At 44.4% G+C, this 15,072-nt stretch overlaps 1 protein-coding gene across 1 annotated transcript in view; it reads left to right on the forward strand.

The window, feature by feature from the left end:
- The window catches only part of SPEN (spen family transcriptional repressor), a 64,508-nt gene that overhangs the window by 46,414 nt on the left and 3,022 nt on the right, over positions 1 to 15,072 (forward strand). Inside the window, 5 exon segments of the mRNA XM_014447019.2 lie at positions 133 to 246; positions 1,264 to 1,377; positions 2,852 to 2,952; positions 6,991 to 11,665; positions 11,667 to 15,069. Of these exon segments, the coding sequence (XP_014302505.1) occupies positions 133 to 246; positions 1,264 to 1,377; positions 2,852 to 2,952; positions 6,991 to 11,665; positions 11,667 to 15,069 (8,407 nt within the window).

Consider the following 15,072-nt stretch of genomic DNA (forward strand, 5'->3'; position numbering starts at 1 on the left):
TTGATATAACCCAATGGTTTTCCACTTGAGATGTTGGTTTGATGAGATTCCTACAGAAGGCAGGTTTTCTCAGAATTCTGTAGTTGAATAATTGGTGACTTTACTGACAGAAATTTCGCCTTTTATATTCAGCTGGGTTTTGGAAAGAGCATGCCTACAAACTGCGTGTGGTTAGATGGGCTTTCTGCAAATGTGTCGGATCAATATTTAACACGACATTTCTGCCGATATGGGCCTGTGATAAAGGTAGGTGGGAGGTTTTGGTATGTAGTTTAATGCTACTTCTGACTCTCTTTTCTGGATATTCTGTCCTTTCAGTCTCAATTTCTAGTGCCAACTTTTTCTTTTCTTTAATAACTCATACAATAAAATTCTCTTTTCTAAAATTTGGCCTAGAAGGGCAGCTCATCTATATTAGCTTATGATATGAATATTTTGAAAACTATTTTGAACCAGCTGAGATAATTAATTTTGAAATTAATGTACACAATACTGTTAAATAGAATGTTTCTTAGAGATTTTTATAATTTTATCTCACAGTAAAATTAGACAGTCTTTTTTTAAAAATATATTTTTTAGTGATTTCAGAGAGGAAGGGAAGGGAGAGAGAGCTAGAAACATCAATGATGAGAGAGAATCATTGATTAGCTGCCTCCTGCACGCCCCCCACTAGGAATCGAGCCCACAACCCGGGCATGTGCCCTAATCAAGAATCAAACCCAGGACCCTTCAGTCCACAGGCTGACGCTCTATCTACTGAGCCAAACAGGCTAGGGCTTTTTTTTTCTTAATGTATATTTTGATTGATTTCAGAGAGGAATGGAGAGAGAGAGAGAAACGTCAGTGAAGAGAGAGAATCATTGATCGACTGCCTTCTGCATGATCCACACTGGGGATTGAGCCCACAACCTGGAATTGAACCGTGACTTCCTGGTTCATAGGTCAATGGTCAACCTGTTGACTGAAGGGTCCCGGGTTCAATTCTGGTCAAGGACATGTATCTTAGTTGCAGGCTTGATCCCCATGCACGAGGCAGCCAATCGATGTGTCTCTTTCTGTCTCTCCCACTCCACTCTCTCTAAAAATCAATGGAAAAATATCATTGAGTGAGGATTAACAAAAATAAAATAAGTAAATAAATAAAATGTATGTAAGTATATTTTATCTTGACAGTGTCCTTGTGACTTAGGAGTTTGTTTGGGACTGATACTATGTCTAGTGGATGAGGCTCTTACTTTTTTGTTGTGTGTTTTTTTTTTACAGGTGGTGTTTGACCGCTTAAAAGGCATGGCCCTGATTATCTACAATGAAATTGAATATGCACAAGCAGCTGTAAAAGAGACCAAGGGGAGAAAAATTGGTGGGAATAAAATTAAGGTATGTAGAATAAAGGTAAACAGAAGCAAAACAAAGTCATATTCAGATCTTGCCCTTTTTTTGTTTAAATGTCTTCTTTTTATTGATTTCAGAGAGAGGAAGGGAGAGGAAGAGATAGAAACATCAGTGATGAGAGAGAATCATTGATGATGGTTAGATTGAAATAAGTCTTTTCCAAATAATATATCAATTTTAAAAAAAAGGTATTGATGATGGATATTATATGCTTTTTAGTGACTCTGAGGCCCAGCTCTGATTGCTGGATTTAGTTGTTCTGATTATTTAATTGACAACCTAGAATCCTGCTAGGTATCATTTCAGTTTTCCATTTTGCTTATCCCACTCCTTCTAGAACCTTATAAGGTCTAACTAGCCCCTCAAATCCATATAACAAGTAATTTATTTATAATTCTTTTTTTAAAAAATATATTTTTATTGATTTCGGAGAGGAAGGGAGAGGGGAGAGAGAGATAGAAACATCAATGATGAAAGAGAATCATTGATCGGCTGCCTTCTGCACTGGGATCAAGCTAGCAACCCCTGGCATGTGCCCTTGACTAGAATAGAACCTGGGACCCTTCAGTCCACAGGCTGACGCTCTATCCACTGAGCCAAACCAGCTAAGGCGAATCCTATAATTTTTTTATCAAGATTTTTAAAAATATATATATTTTATTGATTTTTTACAGAGCGGAAGGGAGAGGGATAGAGAGTTAGAAACATCGATGAGAGAGAAACATCGATCAGCTGCCTCCTGCACACTCCCCACTGGTTATGTGCCCGCAACCAAGGTACATGCCCTTGACCGGAATCGAACCTGGGACCCTTGAGTCCGCAGGCCAACGCTCTATCCACTGAGCCAAACCGGTTAGGGCCCATAGTTTATTTTATGTTCTTACTATGGTTCCAGCAAATTTATGCACAACAGAGATTGCTGGATTTAGTTGTTCTGATTATTTAATTGACAACTTAGAATCCTGCTAGGTATCATTTTAGTTTTCCATTTTGCTTATCCCATTCCTTCTAGAACCTTATAATTCTTTTTTTAAAAATATATTTTTATTGATTTCAGAGAGGAAGGGAGAGGGGAGAGAGAGAGAGAAACATCAATGATGAAAGAGAATCATTGATCGGCTGCCTTCTGCACTGGGATCGAGCTAGCAACCCCCGGCATGTGCCCTTGACTGGAATCGAACCTGGGACCCTTCAGTCCACAGGCTGACGCTCTATCCACTGAGCCAAACCAGCTAAGGCGAATCCTATAATTTCTTATCAAGATTTATGTAGAATTTGAGAGAGATTTCAGAGTAACAAAATACAGTTTGTTATGAGGGTTATTTCACTTAATTTAGAAAGATTGCTCTTTCTTGAAATAGTCTTGAGGACTATTTTGGGAAGAATTAAAAAATTTGGTAACTTTTCATTTTTTAAATCTGAAACTTGCAGATATACCTGCTATTCTTTTTTCTTTAAGGTGGATTTTGCAAATCGGGAAAGTCAGCTGGCATTTTATCACTGTATGGAAAAATCTGGTCAAGATATCAGAGACTTTTATGAAATGTTAATGGAAAGAAGGTATGTATTTTAAAGTTATCAGCATAGTTTGATTTTTAAAAATTTTAATACATAAAATTGAGATGGGATTAAATTTTATTTTTCATTTCTTATTTCTATTCTTACTCCAAAAAACCTTTTTCCTTTATACAGAAACAGGTTTATTTTTATGAATCCTGTTTTCATGTGGCTCACGGGAGTTGGGTAACCTATCTGTATTTCTCACTGACTACTCCTACATTTTGCCACATTAGTATAGATCATCTTGCTGTATAGTTTTGAATTAAATACAACATGTTGAAGTACATTATAAATTATTAAATGCCCTGTATATTTACAAATGAGAACATCCAGGTTGTCAACATACATGTGCTTATACAATTAGTTTAAAAAAACAACTTTCAAAAGGCTAAAGAGCTTTGTTTTAAATTCAACTCTCTTTGTTTTAAATTATTTGTGAATCAGTAATCTAAAATATATATAAATTGCTAACTTTAGCAGTGTAAAAAGTAAACCTTATTTCTCTCATTATTTTTTCAATCAATCATGGTATGTAGTTTTTGATATTTTTTCTGCTGCTTGTAAGAACCAATACAGTTCAGAATAATTTAAGATCTCACTGTCTGAATCATGTTATTTCTGTTAGCTTAAAACTACCCCCAAACTGATCATGATTCTTTTTTAGACTGAATATATTAAAATATCCTAACATAATGTCACCACATTCAATAGCTGATCACATTTGAAATTGGAAGCTATCATCCATATGATCAAGCTGGTTGTCCAAACATGTCTATGAGATTAAGTCTTCTGGAATGTTACCACTAGATCTCCACCCCCATATATGTGTTAGACAAAAGTCTGTGTGTGAAAAATGTCTTTAGACATTCTAGTTCAAGTATAAAAGGCTCTTTGACAAGAATGAGCCAAATCCTGATCCACCAGCTAAAAACCTGTTGAATACATTCTTTTTTTTACTGCCTCGTCACTTCATTTTTATTTAAATCATAGAAGGTATATATTTCTTTGAGTCATTTCCATGTGGAATATTGTGTAGTGGTCATTGAATAACTTGGAAGGTATTTCTTTTTTAAAATATATTTCTTTTGATTTCAGTGAGGAAGGGAGAGGGAAAGATGGAAACATCAATGATGAAAGAGAATCATTGATTGGTTGCCTCCTGTATGCCCCCTACTGGGGATTGAGCCTGCAATTATGGCATGTGCCCTGACCAGAAATCGAACCGTGACCTCCTGGTTCATAGGTTGATGCTCCACCACTGAGTCGCACCAGCTGGACAGCTTGGAAGGTTTTTAATCCCTACCCTAGGATATGTTTTTTTATTGGTTTTGGAGAGAGAGAGAAACATTGGTGTGAGAGAGAAGCATTGATTGGTTGCCTCCTGTATGTGCCCCAACCAGGGATCGAACCTGCAACCTAGGTATGTGCCACTTTTTTGGTATATGGGACAATGCTCCAATCAACTGAACCACCCAGCTGGGTCCTTAACTTGGAAAGCTTTTAAATGCAAAATGTCCCCCATAGCCAAATTCCCAACAGTTCACCCTTCTGCATGCCCTCTACTGGGGATTGAGTCCACAACCTGGGCATATGCCCTGACCTGGAATTGAATCCATCACCTTCAGGTGCATGGGACCATGCCCAACCAACTGAGCCATACCAGCCAGGGCAAAGCTTAACCTTCTTGATGGTTTTTCACTAGTAGTTTGGAATCCACATTCCAAAAGATAAAAAATCAGCAGTCCTCCAGAACCTTAGTCTTGATACAAAGCTTTTCTTTGTCAGGTGTGTGTGTGTGTGTGTGTGTGTGTGAGAGAGAGAGAGAGAGAGAGAGAGAGAGAAGCGCGAGCGCATAGGCACACACGTATGCATACATATGCAAGAGCATGTATGTATATGTAGAGACAGAAAAGTTTTTTATCCTGGCTCAGTTTGAAGTTATCATTAACTAGAGGCCCGGTACGTGAAAATTCATGCACTAGAGGGGGGCTCCCTCAGCCCGGCCTGCCCCCTCTCATGGTCCGGGAGCCCTCAGGGGCGGGAAGCAACCGGAGATCAGGGGAAGGAGACTCCCCCATCACACCTCTGCCGCTGCCACTGCCAGCAGCGCAAGCCTTGGCTGGCCCTGGTTACTTGAGCCTTGGGTGGCCCTGGGCAGCTGGAGGGCTGAGGAGACTGGGGGACTCCGGAGGCAGGCCTTGCTACACGCATGCTGCCCCAGCGGGGCTGAGGGGACTGGGCGCCGCCATCTTGTGGCTGTGGGCGCCGCCATCTTTGAGGGCATGGCAGTCAATTAGCATAGTCCCTCCTTATTGGCTGTGGGCACTGCCATCTTTGCGACAGCGTGAGGGTCAATTAGCATATTCCCTCTTTATTAGATAGGATACTTTAAGTGCTAACAGGAATTCTTACCCATAATTGAGTGGCAAGTGTTGGTGGTCTACTGGTACCTAACACATAAAAAAATCCATTCAGATCCTCTGTGTGTACATTAAATATTTTTCAAAGAACAGTATCTTGTGAGGTTGGATAATATTGTGTGGATGTTAATTTTTATTTTTTAAATATATTTTTATTGATTATAGAGAGGAAGGGAGAGGGGAGAGAGAGAGAAACATCAATGACGAGAGAAAACCACTGATAGGCTGCCTCCTGCACGCCCCCCACTAGGGATTGAGCTTGTAACCCGGGCATGTGCCCTTGACCCGAGTCGAACCCTTCAGTCCGCCAGCTGACGCTCTATCCACTGAGCCAAACCAGCTAGGACTGGATGTTAATTTTTATATATTACTACTTAAATTCACTTATTTTACTGATTATCTGATTCCAGCTTTTTTCTTTGATTCTTACCCATGGTTATTTAATCCCTGTTGAATGGAGTTTATAGTATCTACCAAAGTAGGAAGTGGGAGGGCGTGGGACTTCACTGTGAACTAGTTTTGCCTCATTTGGTTTCAGATGGCAGTGCTTATGGAAAATTAGAAGTCAAGAAAAGTAGTCCAGAGGTGGAGGATGCTTGAGTAGAACTTAGTGGTCTTTGCTTTTGCCATAGAGTTGAAGGTAGTTATCTCACTGAATAGTTGATTCATGCAATGAAAAAAATGCTTTACCTCTAATGATAGTTTAGCTCAGGAATGCAAATCATGTCCCATTTGCATAAGGGCTTGCAGTTTAAAAGTAGTATTTCATTTATTCCCTCAAATACTATGTCAGGAACATAGTATACTTGTTTCTCAAGTTGTAGTAAGAATATCTTTTGGCAGAAAAGTAATTATAAAAGACAGAAATGTGGGGATGTGATACCGTTTAATGCTGGTGCTTATTAAAAACCACAGTACCGCCCTAACCGGTTTGGCTCAGTGGATAGAGCGTCAGCCTGCGCACTCAAGGGTCCCAGGTTCGATTCCAGTCAAGGGCATGTACCTTGGTTGCAGGCACATCCCCAGTAAGGGAGTGTGCAGGAGGCAGCTGATTGATGTTTCTCTCTCATCGATGTTTCTAACTCTCTATCCCTCTCCTTTCCTCTCTGTAAAAAAATCAATAAAATATATATTTAAAAAAAAAACACCCCACAGTACCAAATACTAAAGGAATAAAATGGGTTGAACTACTGCTATTCAATAGAAATATAATGTAAGATACATCTGTGGTTTTAAATTTTCTAATAACCACATTAAAAAGTAAAAAGAAAAAGTGCAATTTTATTTAACTCAGTATATCTAAAATATATTATAATTTCAACATATAATCAAGTTAAAAAATTACTGAAGTATCTTTACTTTTTTCTTTTTTTGTGAAAACTAAATCTATCAATGCCAGTGTGTATTTTACACTCCCATGTCAATTCAGGCTAGCCAAATTCTAAGTTCTCAGTAGTCAGATGTGGCTAGTGCCAACAGTATTGGACATTACAGGTCTAACGACTAAATAATGGCAAAGATTATTAGAAGCAGGACTTTGTAATCTTATATGTATGATTTAATGTATAAATGACAAGGAAACAAAAGAATGAAATATTTTTTTGTTTGTTTTTGGCAGAGAGGAACGAAGGGGATCTTATGATTATAGCCAAGATCGCACCTATTATGAGAATGTTCGTACTCCAGGCACATATGCTGAGGATTCTAGACGGGACTATCCAGCTCGAGGGAGAGAATTTTATTCAGAATGGGAAACTTACCAAGGAGACTATTATGAATCTCGCTATTATGATGATCCTCGGGAATACAGGGATTACAGAAGTGATCCTTATGAACAAGATATTCGGGATTACAGTTACAGGCAACGGGAACGAGAAAGAGAACGCGAAAGATTTGATCCTGACCGGGACAGAGACCATGAGAGGAGGCCAATTGAACGCAGTCAGAGTCCGGTGCACCTGCGGCGCCCACAGAGTCCTGGAACATCTCCCTCACAGTCAGAGAGATTACCAAGTGATTCTGAGAGGAGGGTTTATAGCCGGTCCTCAGAACGGAGTGGAAGCTGTAGCTCACTTTCCCCTCCAAGATATGATAAACTTGACAAACCTCGTTTGGAACGCTATACAAAAAATGAAAAGACAGATAAAGAACGAACTTTTGATCCTGAGAGAGTGGAAAGAGAGAGACGCTTAATAAGGAAGGAGAAAGTGGAAAAGGACAAAACTGACAAGCAGAAACGAAAAGGAAAAGTTCATTCCCCAAGTTCCCAATCTTCAGAAACAGACCAAGAAAATGAAAGAGAACAGAGCCCTGAAAAATCAAGGAGTTTTAATAAACTGAGCAGAGAGAAAGCTGACAAAGAAGGAATAGCAAAAAACCGCTTAGAACTCATGCCTTGTGTGGTTTTGACTCGAGTGAAAGAAAAAGAGGGGAAGGTGATTGACCACACTCCATTGGAAAAGCTGAAAGCCAAGCTTGATAATGACACTGTTAAGTCTTCTGCCATAGATCAGAAACTGCAAGTTTCTCACATGGAGCCTGCAAAATCTGACTTATCTAAACTGGAATCTGTCAGAATGAAAGTGCCAAAGGAAAAGGCACTTTCAAGCCACATAGAAGTGGTAGATAAGGAAGGCAGGCTTAAAACCCGGAAGCACCTAAAACCAGAGCAGTCTGCTGATGGGGTAAGTGCTGTGGATTTGGAGAAGCTGGAAGCAAGGAAAAGGCGTTTTGCAGATTCCAATTTGAAAGCAGAAAGGCAAAAATCAGAAGTCAAGAAAAGTAGTCCAGAGATGGAGGATGCTCGGGTGCTTTTAAAAAAGCAGCTTGACACGCCATCTAAAGATGTCACTCAGTTGAAGGAAGGAGAGTCTGAGAGAAAGCCCATGAGGAAAGAAATTCTTAAAAGAGACTCTAAAAAAATCAAACTAGACAGACTTAATGCTGTTCCCAGCCCCAAAGACTGTCAGGAACTTGTCAGTATTTCTGTTGGGACTGGCTCAAGACCCATCTCAGACCTGCAAGCAAGGCTTGGAGAATCAGTAGGTGAATCTGCGGAAAATCAAGAAATTCAGCCAAAAAAACCTACTCCCTCCAAACCACAGCTCAAACAGCTGCAGTTATTAGATGAGCAAGGACCAGAGAGAGAAGATATTAGGAAAAACTATTGCAGTCTTCGTGATGAAGCACTTGAATGTAAATCAGGCCAAGAGAAACCACATTCAGTAAATACTGAAGAAAAAATTGGCATTGATATTGATTACACGCAGAGTTACCGAAAACAAATGGAGCAGAGTCGTAGAAAACAGCAGATGGAGATGGAAATAGCCAAGTCTGAGAAGTTTGGCAGTCCTAAAAAAGATGTAGATGACTATGAAAGGCGTAGTCTTGTTCATGAGGTAGGTAAACCCCCTCAAGATGTCACTGATGACTCTCCTCCCAGCAAAAAGAAAAGGATGGATCATGTTGATTTTGATATCTGCACCAAGAGAGAGAGGAATTACAGAAGTTCACGCCAAATCAGCGAAGATTCTGAAAGGACTGGTTGTTCTCCCAGTATCCGACATGGTTCCTTCCACGAGGAAGATGACCCCATAGGCTCTCCTAGGCTAATGTCAGTAAAAGGGTCTCCTAAAGTAGATGAAAAGGGACTCCCTTATTCTAATATGACAGTCAGAGAAGAATCCTTAAAATTTAATCCTTACGATTCCAGCAAGAGAGAACAGATGGCAGACATGGCCAAAATAAAACTAACTGTCTTGAATTCTGAAGATGAACTAAATCAGTGGGACTCGCAAATGAAGCAAGATGCCAGCAGATTTGATGTGAGTTTCCCAAACAGCATAATTAAGAGGGACAGCCTTCGAAAGAGGTCTGTACGCGACTTAGAACCTGGCGAGGTGCCTTCTGATTCTGATGAAGATGTTGAACACAAATCCCACTCACCCAGAGCGTCGGCATTATATGAAAGTTCTCGATTATCTTTTTTATTGAGGGATAGAGAAGACAAACTACGTGAGCGAGATGAAAGATTCTCTAGTTCTTTAGAAAGGAACAAATTTTATTCTTTTGCATTGGATAAGACAATCACCCCAGACACTAAGGCTTTGCTTGAAAGAGCTAAATCCCTCTCTTCATCTCGAGAAGAAAATTGGTCTTTTCTTGATTGGGACTCTCGATTTGCTAATTTTCGAAACAACAAAGATAAAGAAAAAGTTGACTCTGCTCCAAGACCTATTCCATCTTGGTACATGAAAAAGAAGAAAATTCGGACTGATTCAGAAGGAAAAATTGATGATAAAAAAGATGATCATAAAGAAGAAGAACAGGAAAGGCAAGAATTATTTGCTTCTCGTTTTTTACATAGCTCAATCTTTGAACAAGATTCCAAGCGCTTACAGCACCTAGAGAGAAAAGATGAGGAATCTGACTTCATTTCTGGTAGGTTATATGGAAGGCAGACATCTGATGGAGTGAACAGCACAACTGATTTGATTCAAGAGCCAGTAGTTCTTTTCCATAGCAGATTTATGGAACTCACACGAATGCAACAGAAAGAAAAAGAAAAAGACCAAAAACCTAAAGAGGCTGAAAAACAGGAAGATACAGAGGATCATCCCAAGACCCCAGAATCTGCTTCTGAGAATAAAGAGTCAGAACTGAAAACCCCATCTTCGACTGGGCCTCCTTGTGTCACTGTTTTAACTCCAGAGTCAGCATCATTGCCACTGGAGAAGACAGCCGGTGATAAAACAGGAGAGCTGCTTTCAGTGACAGAAGAGAAGACCATGGAGCCAGTCTCTGTCTCAGAAGAAGCAAAACCTGCATCTGAACTGGCTCCCCTTGTTGTGGAACAACCTGAACAGGCCGACTTGCCCCCAGGAGTGGACGCTGAGAAGGATGCTGCCGGGACTCCTTTAGTTGGAGAAAGTTCATCAGTTGACCAGCTGCCTTATCTGGATGCCAAGCCTCCAACTCCTGGGGCCTCATTTTCCCATGCAGAGATCAGTGGGGACCCAGAACCTGACAATACCCAACCACTTTCAAAACCGACTCAGAAGCCTAAGGAAGCTGATGAGCCAAAAGTGGACAAGCCAGACCCTACTGCTAGTGTTGAGCCCATTGCAAATCAGAAAGCTGAAGTTGTTGCTGAGGTTCAGCCTCAAGCTTCCGAAGGTGTAGAGGTTGATCCTCCAGTTGCTACAAAAGATAAAAAGCCAAACAAAAGTAAACGTTCCAAGACCCCCATACAGGCAGCTGTAGCAAGTATTGTGGAGAAGCCCGTCACAAGGAAGAGTGAGAGGATAGACCGGGAAAAACTCAAGAGGTCCAATTCTCCTCGGGGAGAAGCCCAGAAGCTCTTAGAGTTGAAGATGGAGGCCGAGAAGATTACAAGGGCTGCCTCTAAAAACTCAGCCCCGGACACTGAACACCCTGAGCCAAGTTTGCCCCTCAGCCGAACCAGGCGCCGGAATGTAAGGAGTGTCTATGCAACCATGGGTGACCACGAAAGCCGCTCTCCAGTCAAGGAGCCCATCGAGCAACCGAGAGTGACCAGGAAGAGATTGGAGCGGGAGCTTCAGGAGGCCGTGGCAGTTCCTACTACCCCTCGGAGGGGAAGGCCTCCAAAAACACGCCGTCGAGCTGAAGAAGAAGAGGAGACTGAGGCGAAAGAGCCAGTTGAAACACTTAAACCAGCTGAGGGATGGAGATCCCCACGGTCCCAAAAATCAGTAGCTGCTGGTGGCCCACATGGGAAAAGGGGGAAAAATGAACCTAAAGTTGATGTTGAACGTCCTGAGACCACCACTGAGGTGAGTCCCCAAGTAAATGTGAAAGAAAATAATACAAAATCTAAGACTGATAAAGAAGCAGCAGGAAGTGAATCGAAAAGAGACAAAAAAGAAATTGGCACAGACAAAACTCCACTTGAAACCCCCCCAGTTGAAGTGGTAGAGAAAAAAACAGCCCCTGAAAAAAATTCCAAATCAAAGAGAGGAAGATCTCGAAACTCTAGGTCAGCAGTGGACAAATCTGCAAATCTGAAAACCGTAGAGTCCAGTGTAAGTCCCACTGTGGCTCTGGGCCCTGCAGGGCTGGCTGTGGAGAAAGAAGCTGGGGTTGTGGCAGTCTCCCCTGAAAAGAGTGGGAGTCTACCCAAGGAGGGTCTTTCATCCCAGGTGAACTGTGATCCAGCTGGTCCAGACAAGGAGCCAGAGAAGGAAGATCTGTCTGCCCCTAAGCTGTCCCCAGAAGCAAATCAGTTAGCCAAGCAGATGGAGCTGGAGCAGGCCCGTGGAGAACATCGAAAAGCTCACTGAAACCTCTGCCTCCGCGGCTTTCAAGGCAGCAGCCACAGATGCACCAGAGGGCCTTTCCACAGAGGACAGGGACAAGCCTGCACACCAAGCGAGCGAAACAGAACTGGCTGCGGCCATTGGCTCCATCATCAATGATATTTCTGGGGAGCCAGAAAACTTCCCAGCACCTCCACCTTACCCTGCAGAATCTCAGACAGACCTGCAGCCCCACTCACAAGAGCTGCAGACTCCTGAGGAGGGAATGGAGCCTGAGACCAATGAGGCTGTGTCTGGCATCTGGGAGACTGAGGCTACTACAGAATCTTCTGGCCCACAAGTCAGTGCCCCTAACCCTTCCGCAGGCCCAGCAGATACCAAGGAAGCTGGAGGGAATAGCAGCGAAACCTCCCACCCAGTGCTGGAAACTAAGGGATCCAAAGAAGCTGAAGTGGCTCTCCCTCGGAAAGACAAAGGGCGCCATAAAACAACTAGATCACGCCGCAAACGGAATACAAACAAGAAAACGGGGGCTACTGCAGAGAAAACGGGGGCTACTGCAGAGACCCGTGTCTCACAACCCAACCAAGTTCAAAGCAATAATCCTGCCACAAATGAGGGGACAATGGTACAACCCCCAGAAGCTCCACAAGAAGAAAAGCAGAGTGAAAAGCCCCAGGTCACTCCTCCGGAGACATGTGCTTCTGACCCAAGTGAGACTCCATCCAGGGAAAATTTGTCCCAAGAAAGCAGTGTTGAAGAAAAGACTCCAACCAAAAGGACTGTGCTCCCAGACCCTCTCCCTCCCTCCCAGCCAGTATTGGTGGACAGTGAGCCCCAAGCCAGATTCAAGGTGCATTCCATCATTGAAAGTGATCCAGTGACCCCACCCAGTGATTCAAGCATACCTACCCCTACAATTCCTTCTGTAACTGCAGCAAAGCTCCCACCCCCACTGACCTCTGGGGGGATCCCACACCAGAGTCCCCCTACTAAGGTGACAGAGTGGATCACAAGACAGGAGGAACCTCGGGCTCAGTCCACCCCATCTCCAGCTCTTCCCCCAGACACAAAAGCCTCTGACATTGACACCAGCTCCAGTACGCTGAGAAAGATTCTCATGGACCCCAAATATGTATCTGCCGCAGGCATCACTTCCACGAGTGTCACCGCTGCCATTGCAGAGCCTGTCAGTGCTGCTCCTTGTCTGCATGAGGCACCAACCCCTCCAGCTGAACCTAAACAGCCTCTTTTAGAAGAAAAACCAGGAGCTCCAGTAACTGGTGCTTCTGACACCCAGGCCTCAGAGGTTCCAGTAGCCACTGACAAAGAAAAGGTGGCTCCAGTCATTGCTCCCAAAATTACTTCTGTTATTAGCCGGATGCCTGTCAGCATTGATTTGGAGAATTCGCAAAAGATAACTCTGGCAAAACCAGCTCCTCAAACCCTGACTGGCCTGGTGAGCGCCCTGACCGGCCTGGTAAATGTCTCCTTGGTCCCAGTGAATGCACTGACTGGCCCAGTGAATGCCCTGAAAGGCCCTGTGAAGGGCTCAGTGACGACACTGAAAGGTTTGGTGAACACTTCTGCTGGCCCCGTCAATGTCCTAAAGGGGCCAGTAAATGTTCTGACAGGGCCAGTGAACGTTCTCACCACTCCGGTGAATGCTACTGTGGGCACAGTGAACACTGCCACAGGTGTGGTGAATGCCGCTTCGGCTGCAGTGAGCGCTACAGCGGCGGCAGTGAGTGCTTCAGCGGGTACAGTGACAGTCACAGCAGGTGCAGTGACTGCTGCGTCTGGTGTTGCGACTGCCACCACAACAGGTGCATTGACTGTGGCAGGTGCCGTGATTGCACCACCAGCAAAGTGCAAGCAGAGATCAAGCACTAACGAAAACATTCGGTTCCACCCAGGGTCTATGTCTGTGATTGACGAGCGTCCAGCAGACTCAGGCTCTGGAGCTGGGCTGCGTGTGAACACTTCTGAAGGAGTTGTGCTCCTGAGCTATTCGGGGCAGAAGACTGAAGGCCCACAGCGGATCAGCGCCAAGATTAGCCAGATCCCCCCAGCGAGTGCCATGGACATTGAATTTCAACAGTCGGTATCCAAGTCCCAGGTCAAACCTGATTCTGTTGCACCATCACAGCCACCACCCAAAGGCCCTCAGACTCCTTCAGGCTATGCAAATGTGGCCACCCACTCAACTCTAGTACTAACTGCCCAGACATATAATGCATCTCCGGTGATTTCATCTGTTAAAGCCGACCGTCCTTCCTTGGAGAAACCTGAGCCCCTTCACCTCTCTGTGTCCACCCCTGTCACCCAGGGTGGCACAGTGAAGGTTCTCACCCAGGGCATAAACACATCCCCAGTGCTGGTTCACAACCAGTTGGTTCTCACCCCAAGCATAGTTACCACTAATAAAAAGCTTGCTGACCCTGTCACTCTCAAAATAGAGACTAAGGTCCTTCAGCCGGCTAACCTGGGGTCTGCTCTCACTCCCCACCACCCTCCTGCTCTGCCCAGCAAACTGCCTGCAGAAGCAAACCACATCACCTCAGGGCCCAGCACCCCAACAGATCGAACTGTCTCCCATTTGGCCGCCACAAAGCCAGACGCACATTCTCCTCGACCCAGTGGGCCTGCTCCATCTCTTTTCCCAAGGGCATGCCACCCCAGCAGGACCACGTCCACTGCGCTCTCCACTAATGCCACAGTCATGCTGGCTGCAGGCATTCCTGTGCCTCAGTTCATCTCCAGCATACACCCAGAGCAGTCTGTCATCATGCCACCCCACAGCATCACCCAGACTGTCTCCCTTAGTCATCTGTCCCAGGGTGAAGTGAGAATGAACACGCCCACACTGCCTAGCATCACCTACAGCATCCGGCCAGAGGCACTTCACTCACCTCGGGCCCCTCTGCAACCCCAGCAAATAGAGGTCAGGGCTCCACAGCGGGCAGGCACGCCCCAGCCAGCCACAGCTGGTGTGTCCTCCCTGGCCTCCCAACACGCTCCAGAGGAAGAAGTGCATTATCACCTCCCTGTTGCTCGAGCCGCAGCCCCTGTGCAGTCGGAAGTACTGGTCATGCAGTCCGAGTACCGACTGCACCCATACACTGTGCCCCGGGACGTGAGGATCATGGTGCACCCTCATGTGACAGCAGTCAGTGAGCAGCCCCGGGCAGCAGATAGTATAGTGAAGGTGCCACCAGCCAGCAAGGCCCCTCAGCAGCCAGGGAAAGAAGCTGCCAAGATGACAGATGCCAAAGCAGCCCCTGCCCCTCACAGCGAGGCCCGAATCCTTACAGTCACCCCCAGCAACCAGCTCCAAGGGCTGCCTCTGAGCCCGCCTGTGGTGGTGACCCATGGGGTGCAGATCGTACACTCCAGTGGGGGGG

The sequence above is a fragment of the Myotis lucifugus genome, unplaced genomic scaffold (genome assembly GCF_000147115.1).
Source record: "Myotis lucifugus unplaced genomic scaffold, Myoluc2.0 scaffold_604, whole genome shotgun sequence".
NCBI classification, from domain to species: domain Eukaryota; kingdom Metazoa; phylum Chordata; class Mammalia; order Chiroptera; family Vespertilionidae; genus Myotis; species Myotis lucifugus.